Source organism: Lepidochelys olivacea, assembly GCF_965140295.1.
Source record: "Lepidochelys olivacea isolate rLepOli2 genome assembly, chromosome: 3".
NCBI lineage: Eukaryota > Metazoa > Chordata > Testudines > Cheloniidae > Lepidochelys > Lepidochelys olivacea.
This window is the reverse complement of record NC_140413.1, coordinates 97,215,735-97,232,009: the sequence shown is the minus strand read 5'-3', so window position 1 is coordinate 97,232,009 and position 16,275 is coordinate 97,215,735. Positions and strand designations below refer to the sequence as shown.

General features: G+C 39.8%; 1 protein-coding gene across 3 annotated transcripts in view; it reads right to left on the bottom strand.

The window, feature by feature from the left end:
* Positions 1-5,429: 5,429 nt before the first annotated feature.
* Positions 5,430-16,275, bottom strand: part of TRMT11 (tRNA methyltransferase 11 homolog) — a gene marked incomplete at its 5' end in the record, with an annotated part of 62,518 nt that continues 51,672 nt past the window's right edge. Inside the window, one exon of one of the 3 annotated variants that reach the window (XM_084623683.1) lies at positions 5,430-5,794. In XM_084623683.1, coding sequence (XP_084479809.1) covers positions 5,738-5,794 — 57 coding nt within the window. In that variant the 3' untranslated portion in view covers positions 5,430-5,737. Of the gene's footprint in view, positions 5,795-11,767; positions 13,448-16,275 lie in introns of those variants that run through there. The other 2 variants (XM_084623684.1, XM_084623682.1) reach the window with 2 other exon arrangements.

Here is a 16,275-nt window from a genome sequence, read left to right as displayed (position 1 = left end):
GTTGTCCTCTCTTCATGTGCTGATGAGCTGTATCCTGTGAGAAAGGCTAAGACAGACCCACTGAAATGTTGTGACATGTTTATCTTCACCTTGTCACAGCTCTGCCGAGTGATGGAACAGGTTCTGAATGGCTTATTCTCTCTGCAGAAACTAGTGTCAACACTGCTCTAGATTTCAGAGTTGGCAAAACTTGCCCAAAGGTGATATGGAAGAGCAAGAAGTCTCAAATGACATTTCAATTCTCATGTCATGCTTTCAGCAGGAGTGCCACCAATAAGATTAAGTTAAAAATAAAAACCAATTTAGGAGACTGTTCAGAAAATTATTTTGCTTCGATCAGTGCGATGGGCTTGTAAGGTAGAAGAGGAACCCATTATAGACATTCACTGGAGTAATAAGAACTGTTTACCTATTTTAGTTGCAATGTTTGTGGTGTTCGGAGGATACCGCAGCTCAGCAGATGAATTCATCTTTCTTGACATTAGCACTCACAGACATGCAGTGTTTTCTTTGGAAAACCCATTGTGCCTGTCTTTTTTTGGTGAGCAAGATCTTGAAGACAAGCTTTGAAGATAACCACTATAATAAAGGATTAATTCTCCTGGTCTCCTGAGTCTTGACCTGTTTGCTCTAGTTCTACACAAAACATAAGAGTAAAGAGAGTCTCCCATACTGATCACAGGTTTGAATGATTGAAACCAATGGTGCAGATTACAGCTTTTCAACTTTTCCCTGGAGACAGTGATTATTCAGTGGCCAGAAATATTTAAGTTATTTTCATCAAAAAATTAGTTTGCGTGTTGCTTGTGTGATTGTTTACATGACTTAAAAATGTGCAATATGGTGTGCATGTTTACATCATAGACCAGCATGAACTCCTTTGCTAAATTACAGATCAGTCATTCATTCTTTCACCTATGCTCAGAACAGTCACAAGGGTCATCCGTTCCTCCCAGTTAGAAGATTTGTACACATTACCTAATAGCATTACACTTTTGGACAAGTTTCTTTAAAGCTGCTACTTTTAATGTTTACATTGCTAACATTTTGGTGAAAATTAACTACATGAACATTAAAAGATACTACAATACAGCCAATATAAAAGGGCTTGTTTTATGCTTCTTTACAACTATGAAAGGTTTGGTTGCTCCAGTCTCTTGGCACAGAGAAAATTCTAATGGATAATGCCACTGTTAGCTGGTTGTGGTCAATCCCAGAGAGGAAGGATGATGTAGTGTTCTGGGCACTAGCCTGGACCTTGGAAGACCTTCAACCCTCTACTCCACCACAGACATCCTGCCTGGCCTTAGACAAACCCTGTGCCTCAATTCCCCAGCTATAAACTGGGGATACCTACCTACCTCACAGGGATATTGTGAGAATAAATACATTAAAGAATGTGAGATGCTCAGATACCATGGTAAGAGGGGCCATATGTATCTAATATACATAGGTAACCCCCCTGAAGTGCTAGAGGGCAAGGAGCTCTCTGCCACCATCGACTAGGGAAAGTATGGCTGCAGAGAGAGCTTCATTTGCAAAAGTGACACTTTAGGAGCCATCATAACTGAACACAAACTCAGGACTGGTTGGGCCAGACCCAGTGAGTTAGGTGCCTATTTACTTTCATTGAGAATTAGGGTGTTATGCTTAGGGTGTTATGCACATCCTCCTAGGTACCCATCTGCATTTTAGGCATCTAAATTTCTGTGAAAATCTGTCCCTTAAAAAATTGTGGTTTAAAATTCTTAAAAACCACAAAATGTTGTATGTGATTAAAAGAAAAACCCTGAAATTTTAGAAGTATCACTTAAGGAAACACAAACATACCAGATCCCCATGAACCAAAACTGTATAAAGTATCATGGGAAACAGTGCACCACTGTAGTCCTGGAAGGTGACAGCATTTGTGAACTAAATGGACAGCTCTCTTTTGTTAGGTATACATTTCAAAGGGACACGTGATTCTCGTAGGTGGATGAAGGAAGAATCAAAGGGAAGATTACAAATTCTTCCCTCTATTATTCTTGTAGAGTCAAATGAATTTAAAATTCTTCATATTAAACTAAAATGATATAAGTAGTAAAGGCCTAGATATTTTCTTTTAAATTTCACTGCTTTGTCATGTAGTTAGGTTCAAGCCCTCAATACTATTACTTGTCAATTAGGGTCTTATCTTGGACAAAGGACATCCAATATTGTCTTAAAGCTAAGTACTGTTCTCTGGTGGAATGGGAGTCATGCATGCACAACTGAATACCCTTAGAGTTTCGTGCTATATGTTCTTGTATCCTAATATGGCAATCTAGGTGTTACAATTAGATAGAAAGGTAAGGCAGCATATTATGGCACATTTTCCATATTGGAACCAGTGGACTTCAGCCAAATCAACATGTATTAATCTTTGATTTTTCTAAGGTTGTTAAACAATGTAGCTTTTAAAAAGCATGTACAGATGGGAAAGTGTTATGAAGTACTAAATGCCAAATTTAGACCTCATTATAGCCTAATAATGTAAACACATGGGCTGTGGCAGGTGTAACCAAAGACATAATCTGGAAATAATGGGGTTGCACAGGTCTCATTGAGCATACAATTTAGCCTGAAAAGTTCTTACAACTGGTGATGAACCATGAGATGGAAATAACCTAGCTGGACTGTCAGAGTCCAGGGGAGGTTGCAGAGCAAGCAGTTAAGGGAAAAAAATATTTTAACTTGCAAACCAAGCACATTTGATAAGGAAATCGGTGAGACAGTGACAACTATGGAGCCCCGCTATGTTGAATCTCGACTGAGTTTCCTCTCTCCTGAAGTCATTGATTGCCCTCAGCCCCGGCCTTCCCCTTTTTGTCTCCACAGTGCTACCCCCTACCTCAATACACCATGGGTGGGGATGGGCAGGGGGTCAGGCTCTCTATTTCCCAGTCCCTTTAGAGTCGCTGGGCCAGGCAAGGAATGGAATCGGGCATCTTCCTCCAGCCTTCTCAACAGCCAGAGGAAAAAAACCCACCAGTGGTGGCCAGGAGAGACTCTTCCTTACACACATATGTCCAGCTGGAAGAGGGTGTGCCAGGGAGCTGGAAAAGCGTTGCAAGGAGTCCATCTCCAGGTACAGGTTAGGCAGCTCTTTGCTGCATTTGGTGCTAGCAGTGGAAGCCTGAAGACAAAGAATATAGCTTCCTATAAAGTTCCACCTGGAATGCTGAGGAGTCTCACACCAAGGTCTATTTCCTTTGCAAGTATCCAAGCTTCTCAACTGCCACATTTGTGAGCTGCTTTTATCTTTAATCCTTCTTATGCTCACACACAGAACTCTAGGCAGCTCAGGAATTCTGGCTGAGCAGCTTGCAGTTCCTGCCCCTGTCTGAGGAGCTGCTCTCCTACCTTCCTGAACATGCTTCTGTGCTCTGAGCAGCTGCAGAGCAGGGGATCCCTGCACAGGCACCCAGAGCAGCCTTTCCCTTCCAACCCTATTACAGTGCACTAACGTAGGGGAGGAATCTGCCTGGGCCAGGGTGCTGTGCCATCCCATCCCAGGGAATAAAAGGCCCTTTCTCTGACAGAACAAGGGTCTGTGGGTGTTCGTCACAGGCAGGACTTGCCGAGATTTATAGTAATGAGTTTTCCCTGACTCACCCCTAGAGGACACTCAGCGTGGATAAGGAATGCTGAAGAGAAACACACTGAGCAGGGTCCTAACAAGCTTGAAAGCTTTCCTAAAAGCTCCCTTAGAGGGAAGGGGAAATGATGTAGGCAACTTGCCAGAGGTTGGTCTGCCCAACTGAAAGAAACTAACTTAATTACTGGTCACAGTAGGAGTACTTACAGCGGCTAACTCCAAAGGCAGAAAACCTGGACAGTAAGGGGAGCAGGCAACAAAGCATCAGCTACCCCTGGAACTGCTGGAGGGAGCTAGGTACCCAACAGTCAGGACTGGTGAAGATCCTGTGGCTTAAAGAAATCACAATCCTAAAACCTCAGAGTTGCCACATTAAGAGAATCATTTTCAGAGTAGAACCAGGCTTTAAAATGCAGCTTCCATGTTCACGCACACAGTAGTTGGCACAAGGTATAAAAACACCTTCCAGCATTACACAAGTTAAATCAGCACCTCACCGTGCAAATTACAGGCACCGCCTGCAAAAGGGGGCTAAGCAGAAGATTAAGGCTGTCCCTGTTTTTGTAGTCCATGATCTTTCCACACATAGTTGGAATTCCCAAGCCCATGGAAAAGACAGAGCTAACAACTGTGTGATTACAAAGTTATATTTTGCTTATTTATTTTCCCTCTGAAGATAAGAACAGTTGATGTCACAGTTGTGGGGCCTCAGCAATCCACTGCCAGGATTTGTTGTTTGAGGCTTTCAACTATCCAGTTTAATCCAAATTAGTAGGAGCTTCAGAACAGGATTTTGGCAACGTCACAGCTAGAAAGATTTTTGTCATTAATTCTGCCAAGTATATAAGAAAATACAAAAAAGGGGGGTGGGGAGAATAAAGATTCTTGGCACAAGTGTTTTCTTTTTAAATAAAAAAACAAATGAAAATCCAGATTTAATTAAGGAATGTTCCATATTTTTGCCTACCCCATAATTATTATGAAATGGCACAAAAAATCTATTAGATGGTTATATAATTTAATTTAAAAAGGGGGAAATTTTCTAAATTTTAAAGAGGAGGAAAAATAGTTTGAGTTTTTTTCCCCCAGTTCCCTTCCCTTAACAGTGATGTAGGCCTGGGTCATTTCTGGCAGGTCATTTCCTGCAGCAAACAGAAGTAGTTTATCAAGTTCAAACTGTGGCTTGTTAGGATTGCTTCACAGAACTCCACTATTCGGAAACAAAACAACCATATAGAACTCGTAGAGTAGATAAAAACCCAATCTACTCTGTGTGGAGCTATCATTCAGGCAGACTCAACTGACCTACAAGTAGGCTTGGCAAATTTCCACTTTTTAAATAATTTCAATGGATAATAGCTATGTTTAACATAAGACCATAAGAATGGCTATACTGGGTCAGACCAAAGGTCCATCTAGCCCAGTATCCTGTCTTCCATCACTGGACGATGCCAGGTGCCCCAGAGGGAATGAACAGAACAGGTAATCATCAAGTGATCCATCCCTCGTCACCCATTCCCAGCTTCTGGCAAACAGAAACTAAGGACGCCATCCCTGCCCATCCTAGCTCATAGCAGTTAAGCATTTTTCTATATTTATTAATTGAAATGTTGACAGTTGCACAAAATTATGGGTTTTAAGCTTTTTTCTGATTAATACTATTTTCAGGTATGGGAAATTGTGGGGAGGAGGTAGGACAATGGGAGAGGGGTTAGACAATTATTTAATGACAGTAGACATTGATCAAAAAATTAAAGCTTTATAGCCATTACAACACAAATTGTCAACATTACATGTCAAAATATACAAACTAAATAGCCTTAAATCAGTTTTCAAGCAGCATATTTCTTATTGTACCTATCTGTACATTTCAATTAGCATCAATGGAAATACTTTTTCATCAGTGTGTGTCTCTATGGCAAAAGCTGATGTTTATCAACATTTATTGATAAAAAAAATCTAATCCTTCCAAGCCTATCTACAAGCCATTGTCATTATCAACTGCTTTAAGTGACATGGCTGACCAGATCCATTGTGTTAATAAACAGAAATGATCTACTTTCAAATAATTAATAGCAAGTAACTTTAATGCACCATCAATTTCACCAGCAGCTCTCCTTAACATGTGTCACCTTGCATCCTCATTGGCCAGTCATACACCTGTCCTTCTGAGACCTGTGAAGAGGAAAGATTTGAAAGGTAACACAATGCTCCGAGGCTCTTGAAATTACAGTGTTGAATTTCAGAGCTACTGGTTCAGTTTCTCCTAGGGACAGGGATTGTTTAATACAAATGTCTTCTCCCTCTTTAAAAACACACGCACAAATTCCTTCATTTTACAAACTACATTCTAGAATAAACTAGGAGAGCAAGAGAGCAGGAACCAATTCAGGGAAGTATCTCCCCAAGCCTGTGAACATAGTAAGAAATAAATGTAACAAGACCCAGTGACCCAAGGAGAAGGGTTTGTGTTGGTTTATTTTTTTTTTGGGGGGGGGGGGGGAGGATTTCTACCCTCTATTCCGAAACATGCAATAGCTACTTCCAATGGCAATAGGAACTAGAGAAGGCTGAAGTTTTTCCAAATTTTGAGTTTCAGAATTTCTTTTTAATTTGATCCCCCTTCCCCCCCCAATTTCATCTTTTTTTGTTTGTTTGTTTTTAAGTCTGGCAGTAGGGGTAGGGTGAGAGGTTGACCAGCTGTAGAACTTGTCTAATATTACTGCCAGTTTTGAACAGCCACTACTTTCAAAAACATCCTGCAATCTTTTTATTTTTATCAGCTGTAGTAGGGATAGAAGTGGGTATCCTACATGGTAGAGATCATGATGTTAGCTCTGACTGTGTGTATCCACAGTCTGTGCCTTATTACCATATAGACCATACTGTACTTACCTAGCACCTCTCACCTCAGGATCTCAAGGCTTCTTTACAGACATTAAGCCCTTACACACCCCTATGAAGTAGGCACTAAACCCAAATTACATATGAGTAAACTGGGGCCAGAGAAGCGACTTTGCTTGAGATCACACTAGTTCCTGTCAGAGATAGAAACAGAACTCAATACAGGAGACTGCATAAATATGGACATCTAAATGCCCTTCCAAATTACTTGGAATTACCCAAGTAATTCTCAAAAAGAAGGAGTCTAACAAATTTATTTGAGCATAAGCTTTCGTGAGCTACAGGTCACTTCATCGGATGCATTCAGTGGAAAATTCTTTATATGTACGCAAAGGTTATTTTGACCTTTGCTAAGAATCTGTAGTAACTCAAATCCACTAACCAAAGTATTTTCAAGCTGAATGAATACTTCCCATGCTGAATTTATCCACCATATTTATTTCACAAATCCATCCAGTAGATAATAAGAATTGCAGATGCCTTTTGTTCCTTTTGATACTAATATTTATAGGCTTAATCCTGCTCCCAATGAAGTCAATAGCAAAAACTCCATTCTCTTCAGTGGGGGCATCTGGCCCCAGGTTTGGAGTGAATCTCAAAACAGAATGATGAGGAATTTGCTAAGAGCAGTTACCCTGGCACTGGGTAGCTGCCCTATTCTATTCAGAGAAAAAAACCTATTCTGGGGCAGAAGTACTACACTGATGGGAAGATTATGATTGGTATTCCTGTTCATTTGCTCTCAACTGTGCATTAATGGACGTGTGCTTGCATTGCGACTGATACCTCACTTCTGTGGGAATGTATCAGTCCCACTAAAATACATATTTCTTAATGAAAACCAGAGATATGTTTAAGTAACTCTAAGGTTTGGACATACATGAACAACAACCAGTGTCACGCTGTCAGGAGTGGCTCACGACCATGAGTGCGCCTACTTCAGGGCAGACTGTCAAAAACAGGGCAGACACCCCAAACTGGTGGTGTGTTCTTTAATTAGATTTCACCAAGCCAGTAACAAATGTGAACTCCTTGATCATTATGAGAGTCTTACTAGGAAGCCATAGACAGTCCCCTTAGACTCTCCAATCTATCTTGCCAGCCAAACTAGATTTAGTGATAAATGGTCACGTACACCAAAAATCATACCACATTCAGGTTGCTTCCAGTCCCAAGAGACCAAACATGTACCCCAAATCAACTGGTATCCTTGATCTTACATCAAAGACAATGCCTGTAGCCAATACTGTAATAAACTATCTAAAGGTTTATTAACAAGGAAAAAGGAATAAGAGTTATTTACAGATTAAAGCCAGCAAACATACATACACACACACACACACACACACACACACACACACACACACACACAGAGTTACCATCTAAACCCTAAGAGCGAAAGAATTGTAGTGATCTGTCAATTCAAAAAGTGTCTTTCACGGTGGATTTAGGAGGCAGCCTCTGAGGATCTCTGGCTTCAGTTTACCGTCTCTGGTCCTTCAAAGTTCAAACAGCCAAGAAAATGGAAAAATTTCTTGTGGCTTTGCTTTGCTTCATTTGCTTCATTCATTTTCAAAGCCCACAGGATGAGCTTCCCTGCATGTAGCATTTCCAGGTGCAATAGAGCCGTTAACCAATCCTTTGTTTTGTGAAGTTCCTTGATGGTTCATCTGATTTTGATAGTCCTTCTAGATGGGGGGAAGGAGGGACGATTTCCATGCCTCAGTTCACAAGTTCAGAGCAGTTTCAAAGTTATAAAGCAAGAAACATACATTATTTCTTATAGCAGGGAATACAGACATTACAAGTGAGAATAATGCATGCAGCAATTTACAGGCATTTCACAGAGGCTAAAGACTAAATCCATTCTTAGAAGACTCATACTTATTTTGAGTAAAACTAATATACAGGTGAACTGGTCTGGTCTCCAGCTATAAATTTGTCGGTTCTTAGTTAATGCCTGCAGCCTGGGCAAGAACTGGCACCTGGCCTGCCAGCATCACAGCCAGATCCATCTGAAGTATGGCAGATGGGCAACTCAGAGCCGAACACCTACAATGGAGGAGGAGAAGGAGGAGAGAGGTGGTCCTCACATCACATATACCCAAAGCTGAAGTTAGCTCAGGCCACAAATGCCCTATATAGGGGAAATGCTCAGCCCTGCTGTGGTTGGTTACAGTTAGAGCTGAGAACCACAAAAAATACCCCCAAAGTTGTTTGCTTCAAACCAAAATGGAATTTTTTTTTCAGTTTCATTTCATTTGGGGCCAGTTTTGGATGTTTTCACCCTTTTTTCTTTTTGGCTTCCAAGTGCCCCAAGTCTCATTCTCAGATTTGCTCCCATGTTTACTGTCTCCACCTTCCTAAACTCCCCAGTACTCACGTCCCTCTCCCTGAAGTGCCCATCTTACGTCTTTTACAAACCAGCCAACTCCCATGGACTTATCTCCAGCACGACAGTGGCAGGAAAAGGAAGAGCGGCTACAGGTGGTGTTCCTTGGCAGCAGGTCAGTTCCGTTCCTGCTAGACTAGACTCTTACTCCTCCCCAGCTTCTGAGCTTCTCAGAAAGGAGGCAACAGCATAGCCGTGAAGGGAACTAACCCAGCTGCAGTGTGGCCCTGCTGAAAGGACATTGCTGCAGATTCCTGATGACTGAGCGCAGCAGCTGCTCACTTACTGGCAGGGGGAGGAAAGTTTGATGAGCACTACTGCATAAAAGCAATAGCCTCAGACTGAACACTTCCCCCTCCTGTCCCTCAACTGCCCTGGCAGGACCAGTGTTGTTCCTGATAAGTGGTGGGGAGGGGGCATTATGTAGGGTTTAGTATGTTCACCTGTGACACACACACACACACACACACCTCAAGCTCATAATCCACAGGTTACGAAAAAGCCCTGGGCATAGAGAAAATAACCACTAGTGAGGGGGTGGGGGAGAAGAGAGACTAAGAGCAATAAGATCTCTTTCCATAATAGCCAGTGTGGAAGCAGAAAAACAGAAAAAGGAGGATCTGGGGTAGATGTCTTAATCAATTTAAGGATAGAGTGAAAGGTAACCCTAATCATGTGAGAGTTGTAAGAGATGCTGTTTTCGCCTTGCTTTTAGTTTATAAGGATAAAATGCTGACTTAAGCAGAAGCCTTAAAATAAAGTAGCGTCTCGAGGGAATTTGCATAAACAAAGAATAATTGTTAGCCGTTGATGTATGTAACAGGAAAGTATAAATACTTGTCTTACGCTGCTTGTAGGGGGAGGAACTGCCTAAGGTCAGGGGACCACCTGTCCAACTGCAGCTTCCCTTTCAATTGCTCGTAGTAAACGGTCTCTGACTTGTTGCTAACAAACGCAGAGCGAGAACTTGTTTTCTTCCACACCAGCATTCACTAGTTCTCTGTACAGGTCCATTCTGTGAGGATGTTGGCCCTTCTCTTAAAGCAATGTTTCTCAACTTATTCAGATTGGTTACCCCTTATTCAAAGACAAAAGTTTTCACAATCCCCTTACATTTACTATAGGAGACTAATAAAGGTGCATCAATGATAAGGCAGGAAACTAACTGGAATCTGAGGAAGAGAGATGGGATAGAGTCAGCTTGGGTGGAGGATGTCAAAAACCTCTGCTATTAATGGCTGATTCCTCCAAGGAAGGACAATCCATCCATCTATAATGGAGAGGAGACCCCAGTCCACAAACTTGAAAGGATTCTTCATTACAGAAAGCATGGCAGCTGCATCACAGCATTCACTCCGTCAAAACAGCAGCATCCATACATTGGGTACATAATTGGAGAGTCTGCTACAGGGATGTCAGATAAGGAAAAAAATTGACCAAAGAGCTTAGACAATTGAGGCTGCTCCTAAGAGACAACAGTTGGTACAGAGATGCTTCTTTAGCTGACTTTTTAAATTTTGTACTATTCTGAAACAGTGGATGTAACACCAGGGCCAAAATTCCACTTGTACTTTCAGTTGGAATGTGGTACTCTTCAGTTACTTAACGTGATGTGTTAACTGCTTGCCTCATTTCAGGGCAACTGCACCTGTACTTCCCCTCAGTGGCCCAGCAAGGGCCCCCACTCTCAGGCCTCCAGCCATTGCCTTTCTCGGGTAGAGTCCCCATCTCACCCTTCTCCCAGCGTATTGCCAGGCTGCACAGTTCCCTTCACTGTGTTATTCCCAGCAGGACAGCCTGCCCAAGGTGTAATTGCTACAGTTATAAGTTACCACACAGTTTTCTCTGCAAGCCGACTTTATGTTGAAGGTAAAAGCACTACAGAGAAAAACCATGTTAAAAACCAACAGAAGAACCTACATACATGCTCATAAACTTACCGGACACCATCCTAACTCTAACATGGGGCTGCTCTCTGGCAGAAGCAGTCCTTCAACACCCCACCCACAGGGTTTCCTTTGCGGTAACAAGTTCATCATAGCTTCTGCTCAGAACAGGCACCCAATCTTAGATGGTGACACAGGTGCTGGAACCAGCTTAAAACCAGGTTATTAATCCAAAAATCATCTTTTTCTGTTAGTCCCTGGAGAATTCAATTTGAATTAGTATATGAAAACCTCTCCAGGCAGATGGCTTTAAAGGGCTGATAGAGAAAGTACCTCCTTCCACTAGAGAAGGCACATACTATGCAACAACAACAACTGCATTTTAAATACAGTGTACCCCAAAGGTATTAACCCTAATTCAATAAGGTCTGACTTAACTCTTCATTGAGTTACCTTAATTCCACAAAATTTCCTCAGGATATTACCAGTCTGTCACACGCTAAATGGATGCTACAGGTCATTCTTTTGGGACAAGTGGAGGAAACACTAAAAGCGCTCTCTCGCATATATGGGGCCTGATTCTCCACTGACCTCATATCTTGTACAGCTATTTATCATGTCTTCCCAGTGTAACTTTCATCATGAAGATACCAGTAAGTTCTAAATGTATCAGATCATTTAGACCAGCAAATACATCACAGTATCTACCTATGAAGAGGAAACACTAAGTTATTTAAATTTTAAAATAAAGACTAAATACCAAATGTTGTTGCTAAAATTAAAGCCATTTTAGTTACTTAAAGACAACTTTTCAAAGCAGTAAATTTTTGGTGCAATACTTTAAAATGGCCAATTCAAATTTTGTTTAAAAAAAAACTTCTAGACAAGTTTTTTTTTGTGTTTTTTTTTTTTACTACTAGTTCAGCTGTTATGGCACACTTTGAGACTTTAAAACACAGTAGTTTATAATGGAAACACTGAAAATAAATCACTACTTTAGAAATTACCCAAACACCAAAAATTATATGTAGAAGATTAGACAAAATTGTCATTGAAAACGTGACCTCTCCCTGCTGGAACTTAGGCTATGTTATACTACAGTTTATGTCAGTATAAACTATGTTGTTCCGGGCGGGGGTGGGGGGGGGCATTGCTGGTGAATAAATCACCCCCTGTACAACACAAGTTACACCAATTAAAGTGCCGGCATGGACAGCACTATGTCGGTGGGAGAGCTTCTCCTGCCAACATAGCTACCGCTGCTCATGGAGCGCAGGGCTGGAGTAGTTAAGCTGACAGGAGCGCTCTGTTGGAGCTACATTAGAAAGCTCACAGCCATGTAGCTACACTGTCACAGCTGCGCTGATGTAAACTCTCCAGTGTAGCCGTGCCCTCAGAATCAAACATAAGGGAAGGTGAAATAAGTCAATGAACCAAAGAGATGCAGACTCTTGCCTGCCTAAGTATCACTGGCTTTTTGGAGGTCACCACTATATGCAGACTATTCTATGACCACAACAGCTTGCAGTAAATTAAGAAATGGGGCTCTATCTACCTGGAACAAATAGATACATTCTATACATAGATACCAATGCCCTGCTGAGGTATATTTGACCACCAAAAGCAAGTAAAGCCATTAATATCCTCCATTAATGTGTCTAGTAGTTTTCAAGCAAGATATTTTCACGATGGATACAATGCAGGTCCAGCAAAGTTTTCCCGTTAAGAAATACAACTTTGGTTTCAAAGAGCTGATCAGACTTAATACCATTAAGAAACCATTACCAAATCTTTTGTTGTTCTTACTGCTTTAACTATCAGTTTCTGAATCAAAAATTGCAGACAGTTGGCTTGACCAGCAGTCAAAGTTTAGGAATGCAACAGCAAATCCAAGGTACAGATGAACTTCGGATGTGGACAGGCTTTATGGGGTTTAATAGCCTCTCCAAGCCTTGTCAAGTCCTCAGTTCCTAGAGGCTGTTTTTTTGTTTTGTTTTTTAAACATAGCTGGCCTAGTACATGGCAGTAAGAATTCACATGAGAATCTGTTGCATGCAACACAATTTTAAAAAGTCACAACAAGCTCTGTTGGTTTTTATTGTGTATCAGTTACAAAAAAACAAAACAAATGAAAGCAATATTCCTAATGAGCAAACCTTGATCTCTAGTACGTGTTTCTAAAGCATCCAGATGTTCACAGTTTAAGAAGCCAAACAATACTACTATTTTCTGTAAAAGTTAGTGGTAAAAGAATAATAATAATGGTTTTAGTCAATCATCATTAGTACTTGAAAGTACTAATATAAATTAAATAAGGCTCAAAAAACTTGTACAATAAATCTGCTATAAACAAAGCTAATTAAAAAGAACTGTTCTTAACCTATGTTGTGGTTTTCATTGTGACTTTTTTAAAATTAAAAACAGTATTTGCTTTCTGAAGCATCCAGATGTCTTTACAAAGAAATACAATCTTCATACTTTCCTCATTTTTAATCTGTTCATTTTATTTTTTCTTTACTTCTGGTTGTCTTTTTCTTCCTTGGCAATCCTCTTTGTCACACCACTGAAATACTTCTCACGGAAGGAATTGTGACCCTTGTATAGCAAAGACTGATAATCCAACAAGTGAGAATACTGGTCTTTGTCCTGTATAGCATTAAAAGTACAGAGGTTAGTCCCAAAAGCTCGTTCAAAAAATGGCAAATGAAGGTAAATATAGTCAACAAAAAGTCATTCTGAGTTTTTTGTTTTTTTTAAAAATAGTCCAAAGATAACTCAAGTTTCAATCAGAATTTACAGGAACGTTGATAGTCTTCTCCGAATTTCAATATTAAATAGAATTGAGAAATAATTTGCAATGAATAATTGATGTGAGTTTGCAGATATTCTTTGAACAGAAAAGCTAATAGATCATTTCAAGTGTATTCATTATTCAAATCTTCTTGCCCTTTTCCATTCTGTGCATCAATCTTGAACAGTTTGCTGTGAGTATTTGATACCCGATATTTGAAAAGTGAGCCATGCTGTTTGATTGCAATTTCTCAGATCGAAACAGCAGCACGCAGCTGTCTCCTGACTGGAGACGTTGGCAGGCACTTTCACCATGATGATTACTCAGACAGCAATTTAAAGTTTGGTTTCTGGAAATGTTGCTACCAGTAACACTTAACCACACAAATATTTGTGAAAGCAAACACAGAAGAGGCACAAGAACGGCCAGAGTGAATTCATAGAAAAATTACAGGTATTGGTGGAAGGGTGGTTGGGCTTTTTGTTTTGTTTTCTGCAGTGTTCACTCAACTATAATGTTAACATTTTGACTGATATCCTTAAAAATTATATACATCTTATGTTATGTTAGCCAAGAATATAGTTTCTTAAGTTGGCATATACATACACATACATATATACAAAATCTCTTGGCCTTAAAAGCCAGTAAATGGCTAAAATGACATTTAATTTAATGTGCGCGCACACACAAATTAAAAGAAATGTCATTTTAGCCATTTACTGGCTTTTAAGGCCAAGAGATTTTGTTCAAAAGGCACATAATTAAGTTTCAAAATGCCTGTCAAATCTATATTATACATTAAAACACATCAACTTTGCTTGGGAATAAACTTGCTGGCTACTTTACACTAACTATAAATGTTAGACTGCCATTAAATTGATCATGCTTGCAGCAAGGCTTGAATTAGTCAAAGAAACCTCAATAAAACAAGAAAATAGTCCAGGAAAGTGTTTCTTCTGTATATACATATGAGGTTTGCTATTGTACTTTACTTTAAAGCAAAGCAGCAAGTTATTCAGTTTATAATTTTCAGTAGAGGTTTATCCCCCACTGCTTTGAAATTAGGGTTTCTCAAGATGATTTTGTCACATAAATGCAAACAGTAAGATGAAAATAATTTAAGGCAACATTTACACTCAACGCAATAAAGTCTCCAATCCTTAGTCAATACCATGTGGAGACCATGATGTAGTGGACATTTGTTTTTATTAATATTAAATACCTTGATAGTAATGTGGAACATTTTTCAACACCAGATTGTAAGAAGGTTAAAATAGTCAAATTCAAAGAAGCTTCCCCCATTATGCAAATCTTTTAGGTTCTAAGCCTATAAAGCAATCTACACAATTGGAACTTTGTGACTGCAAGAAATCCCATTGGCTTCAGAGTGCATGACACTTAGAAAAACTACAATGCATATTTTAAAAGACAAACTAAGATCTGTAATACTAGTTTGTGTGTACGGGTACAACTACCCTAGTCTACTAGACACAGTTAAATATATTCCTGTATACGTGCCTATAGTTTGTCTCTACCAGTAAATTCCATTAGCTCAGGCTACCAAAACCAAAAGGTATCTAAGGAAATGTAATGTGAAAACACACAAATAGAGCAGCATTAAACTCCAGGTGCTAACAAGTCTATTTAAATACAGAGAAGAGAGAGAAGGAGAAAGATGACATGGGTAAATCCATAAGAGATTAAAGGAAGTAGTCAACCCATTGACCATACATTTTAATTATGGTTTGCTCTCTTCTTAAAGGAAAAAGTCAAACATTGAACTTTTCTGAATCCAATAATTTACCAATCAAAATGGACATAATTCTGTAGGGAAGAACTAGAATTGGAATGATCAAAATCAAATTCATTCCTGATTTCAGATTCAGATACTAATATTTAAAACCTATTTTAACATTTCTTTTGTTTTATTAAGACACTCAATAGGCAGGTCAGTGCATTTAGGTTGTCTATTTAATTTTTGCCTAGAACACCAGTGTGACACTGTAAAAAGAAAGATGACTATGTTTACACTAAGGCATCACCACTGTTCTACAACCACTGATGTTTCACCACTGTTGCACAACTGTGAAAAATCTTATATAAAGTATACCTTGTAAGGTATCATTAAAAAAGATGTAATCTGTTGAACAATGTTATCCTTTTTATATGCATGTATTATCATTGTATATGAAGTTAAGACTCTTTGCTATGTGTTTGTATCTCAAACACGTTGTGTTCCTTGGTAACACCCAGAAGACATATTTACATCAAGATGAGCCAGCCACGTGCTGATGGGCCATTAAGGAGAATCAGCTCTTCCAGTGGGCCCCTCCTTAGGATGCCCCAAAGAGCATATGAATAATGAAGGCCCAGTGACTCAATAGGGTTTGAAGGGCATATGATGCCTGACTCCATATTTGAGACAGTAATTTTCCATGCACATGGACTGGGGATATAAACTGAAGACTGACATCTCCTGGCCTCTTTCCTGCTCCACATCTCTGGACTATGATTTCTAACAAAGGGAAGCTTTGAACAAAGGACCAAATATCCCCAATCTTTTGGATGATCGAGAGAGACTTATTGCAAGCTAACAGATTTAACATCACTGCAATTATCCTGATCTACAAACTCTGAAATCAACTGTAATGTATAGGATTCATTTTAACCTTTTAATAACGCT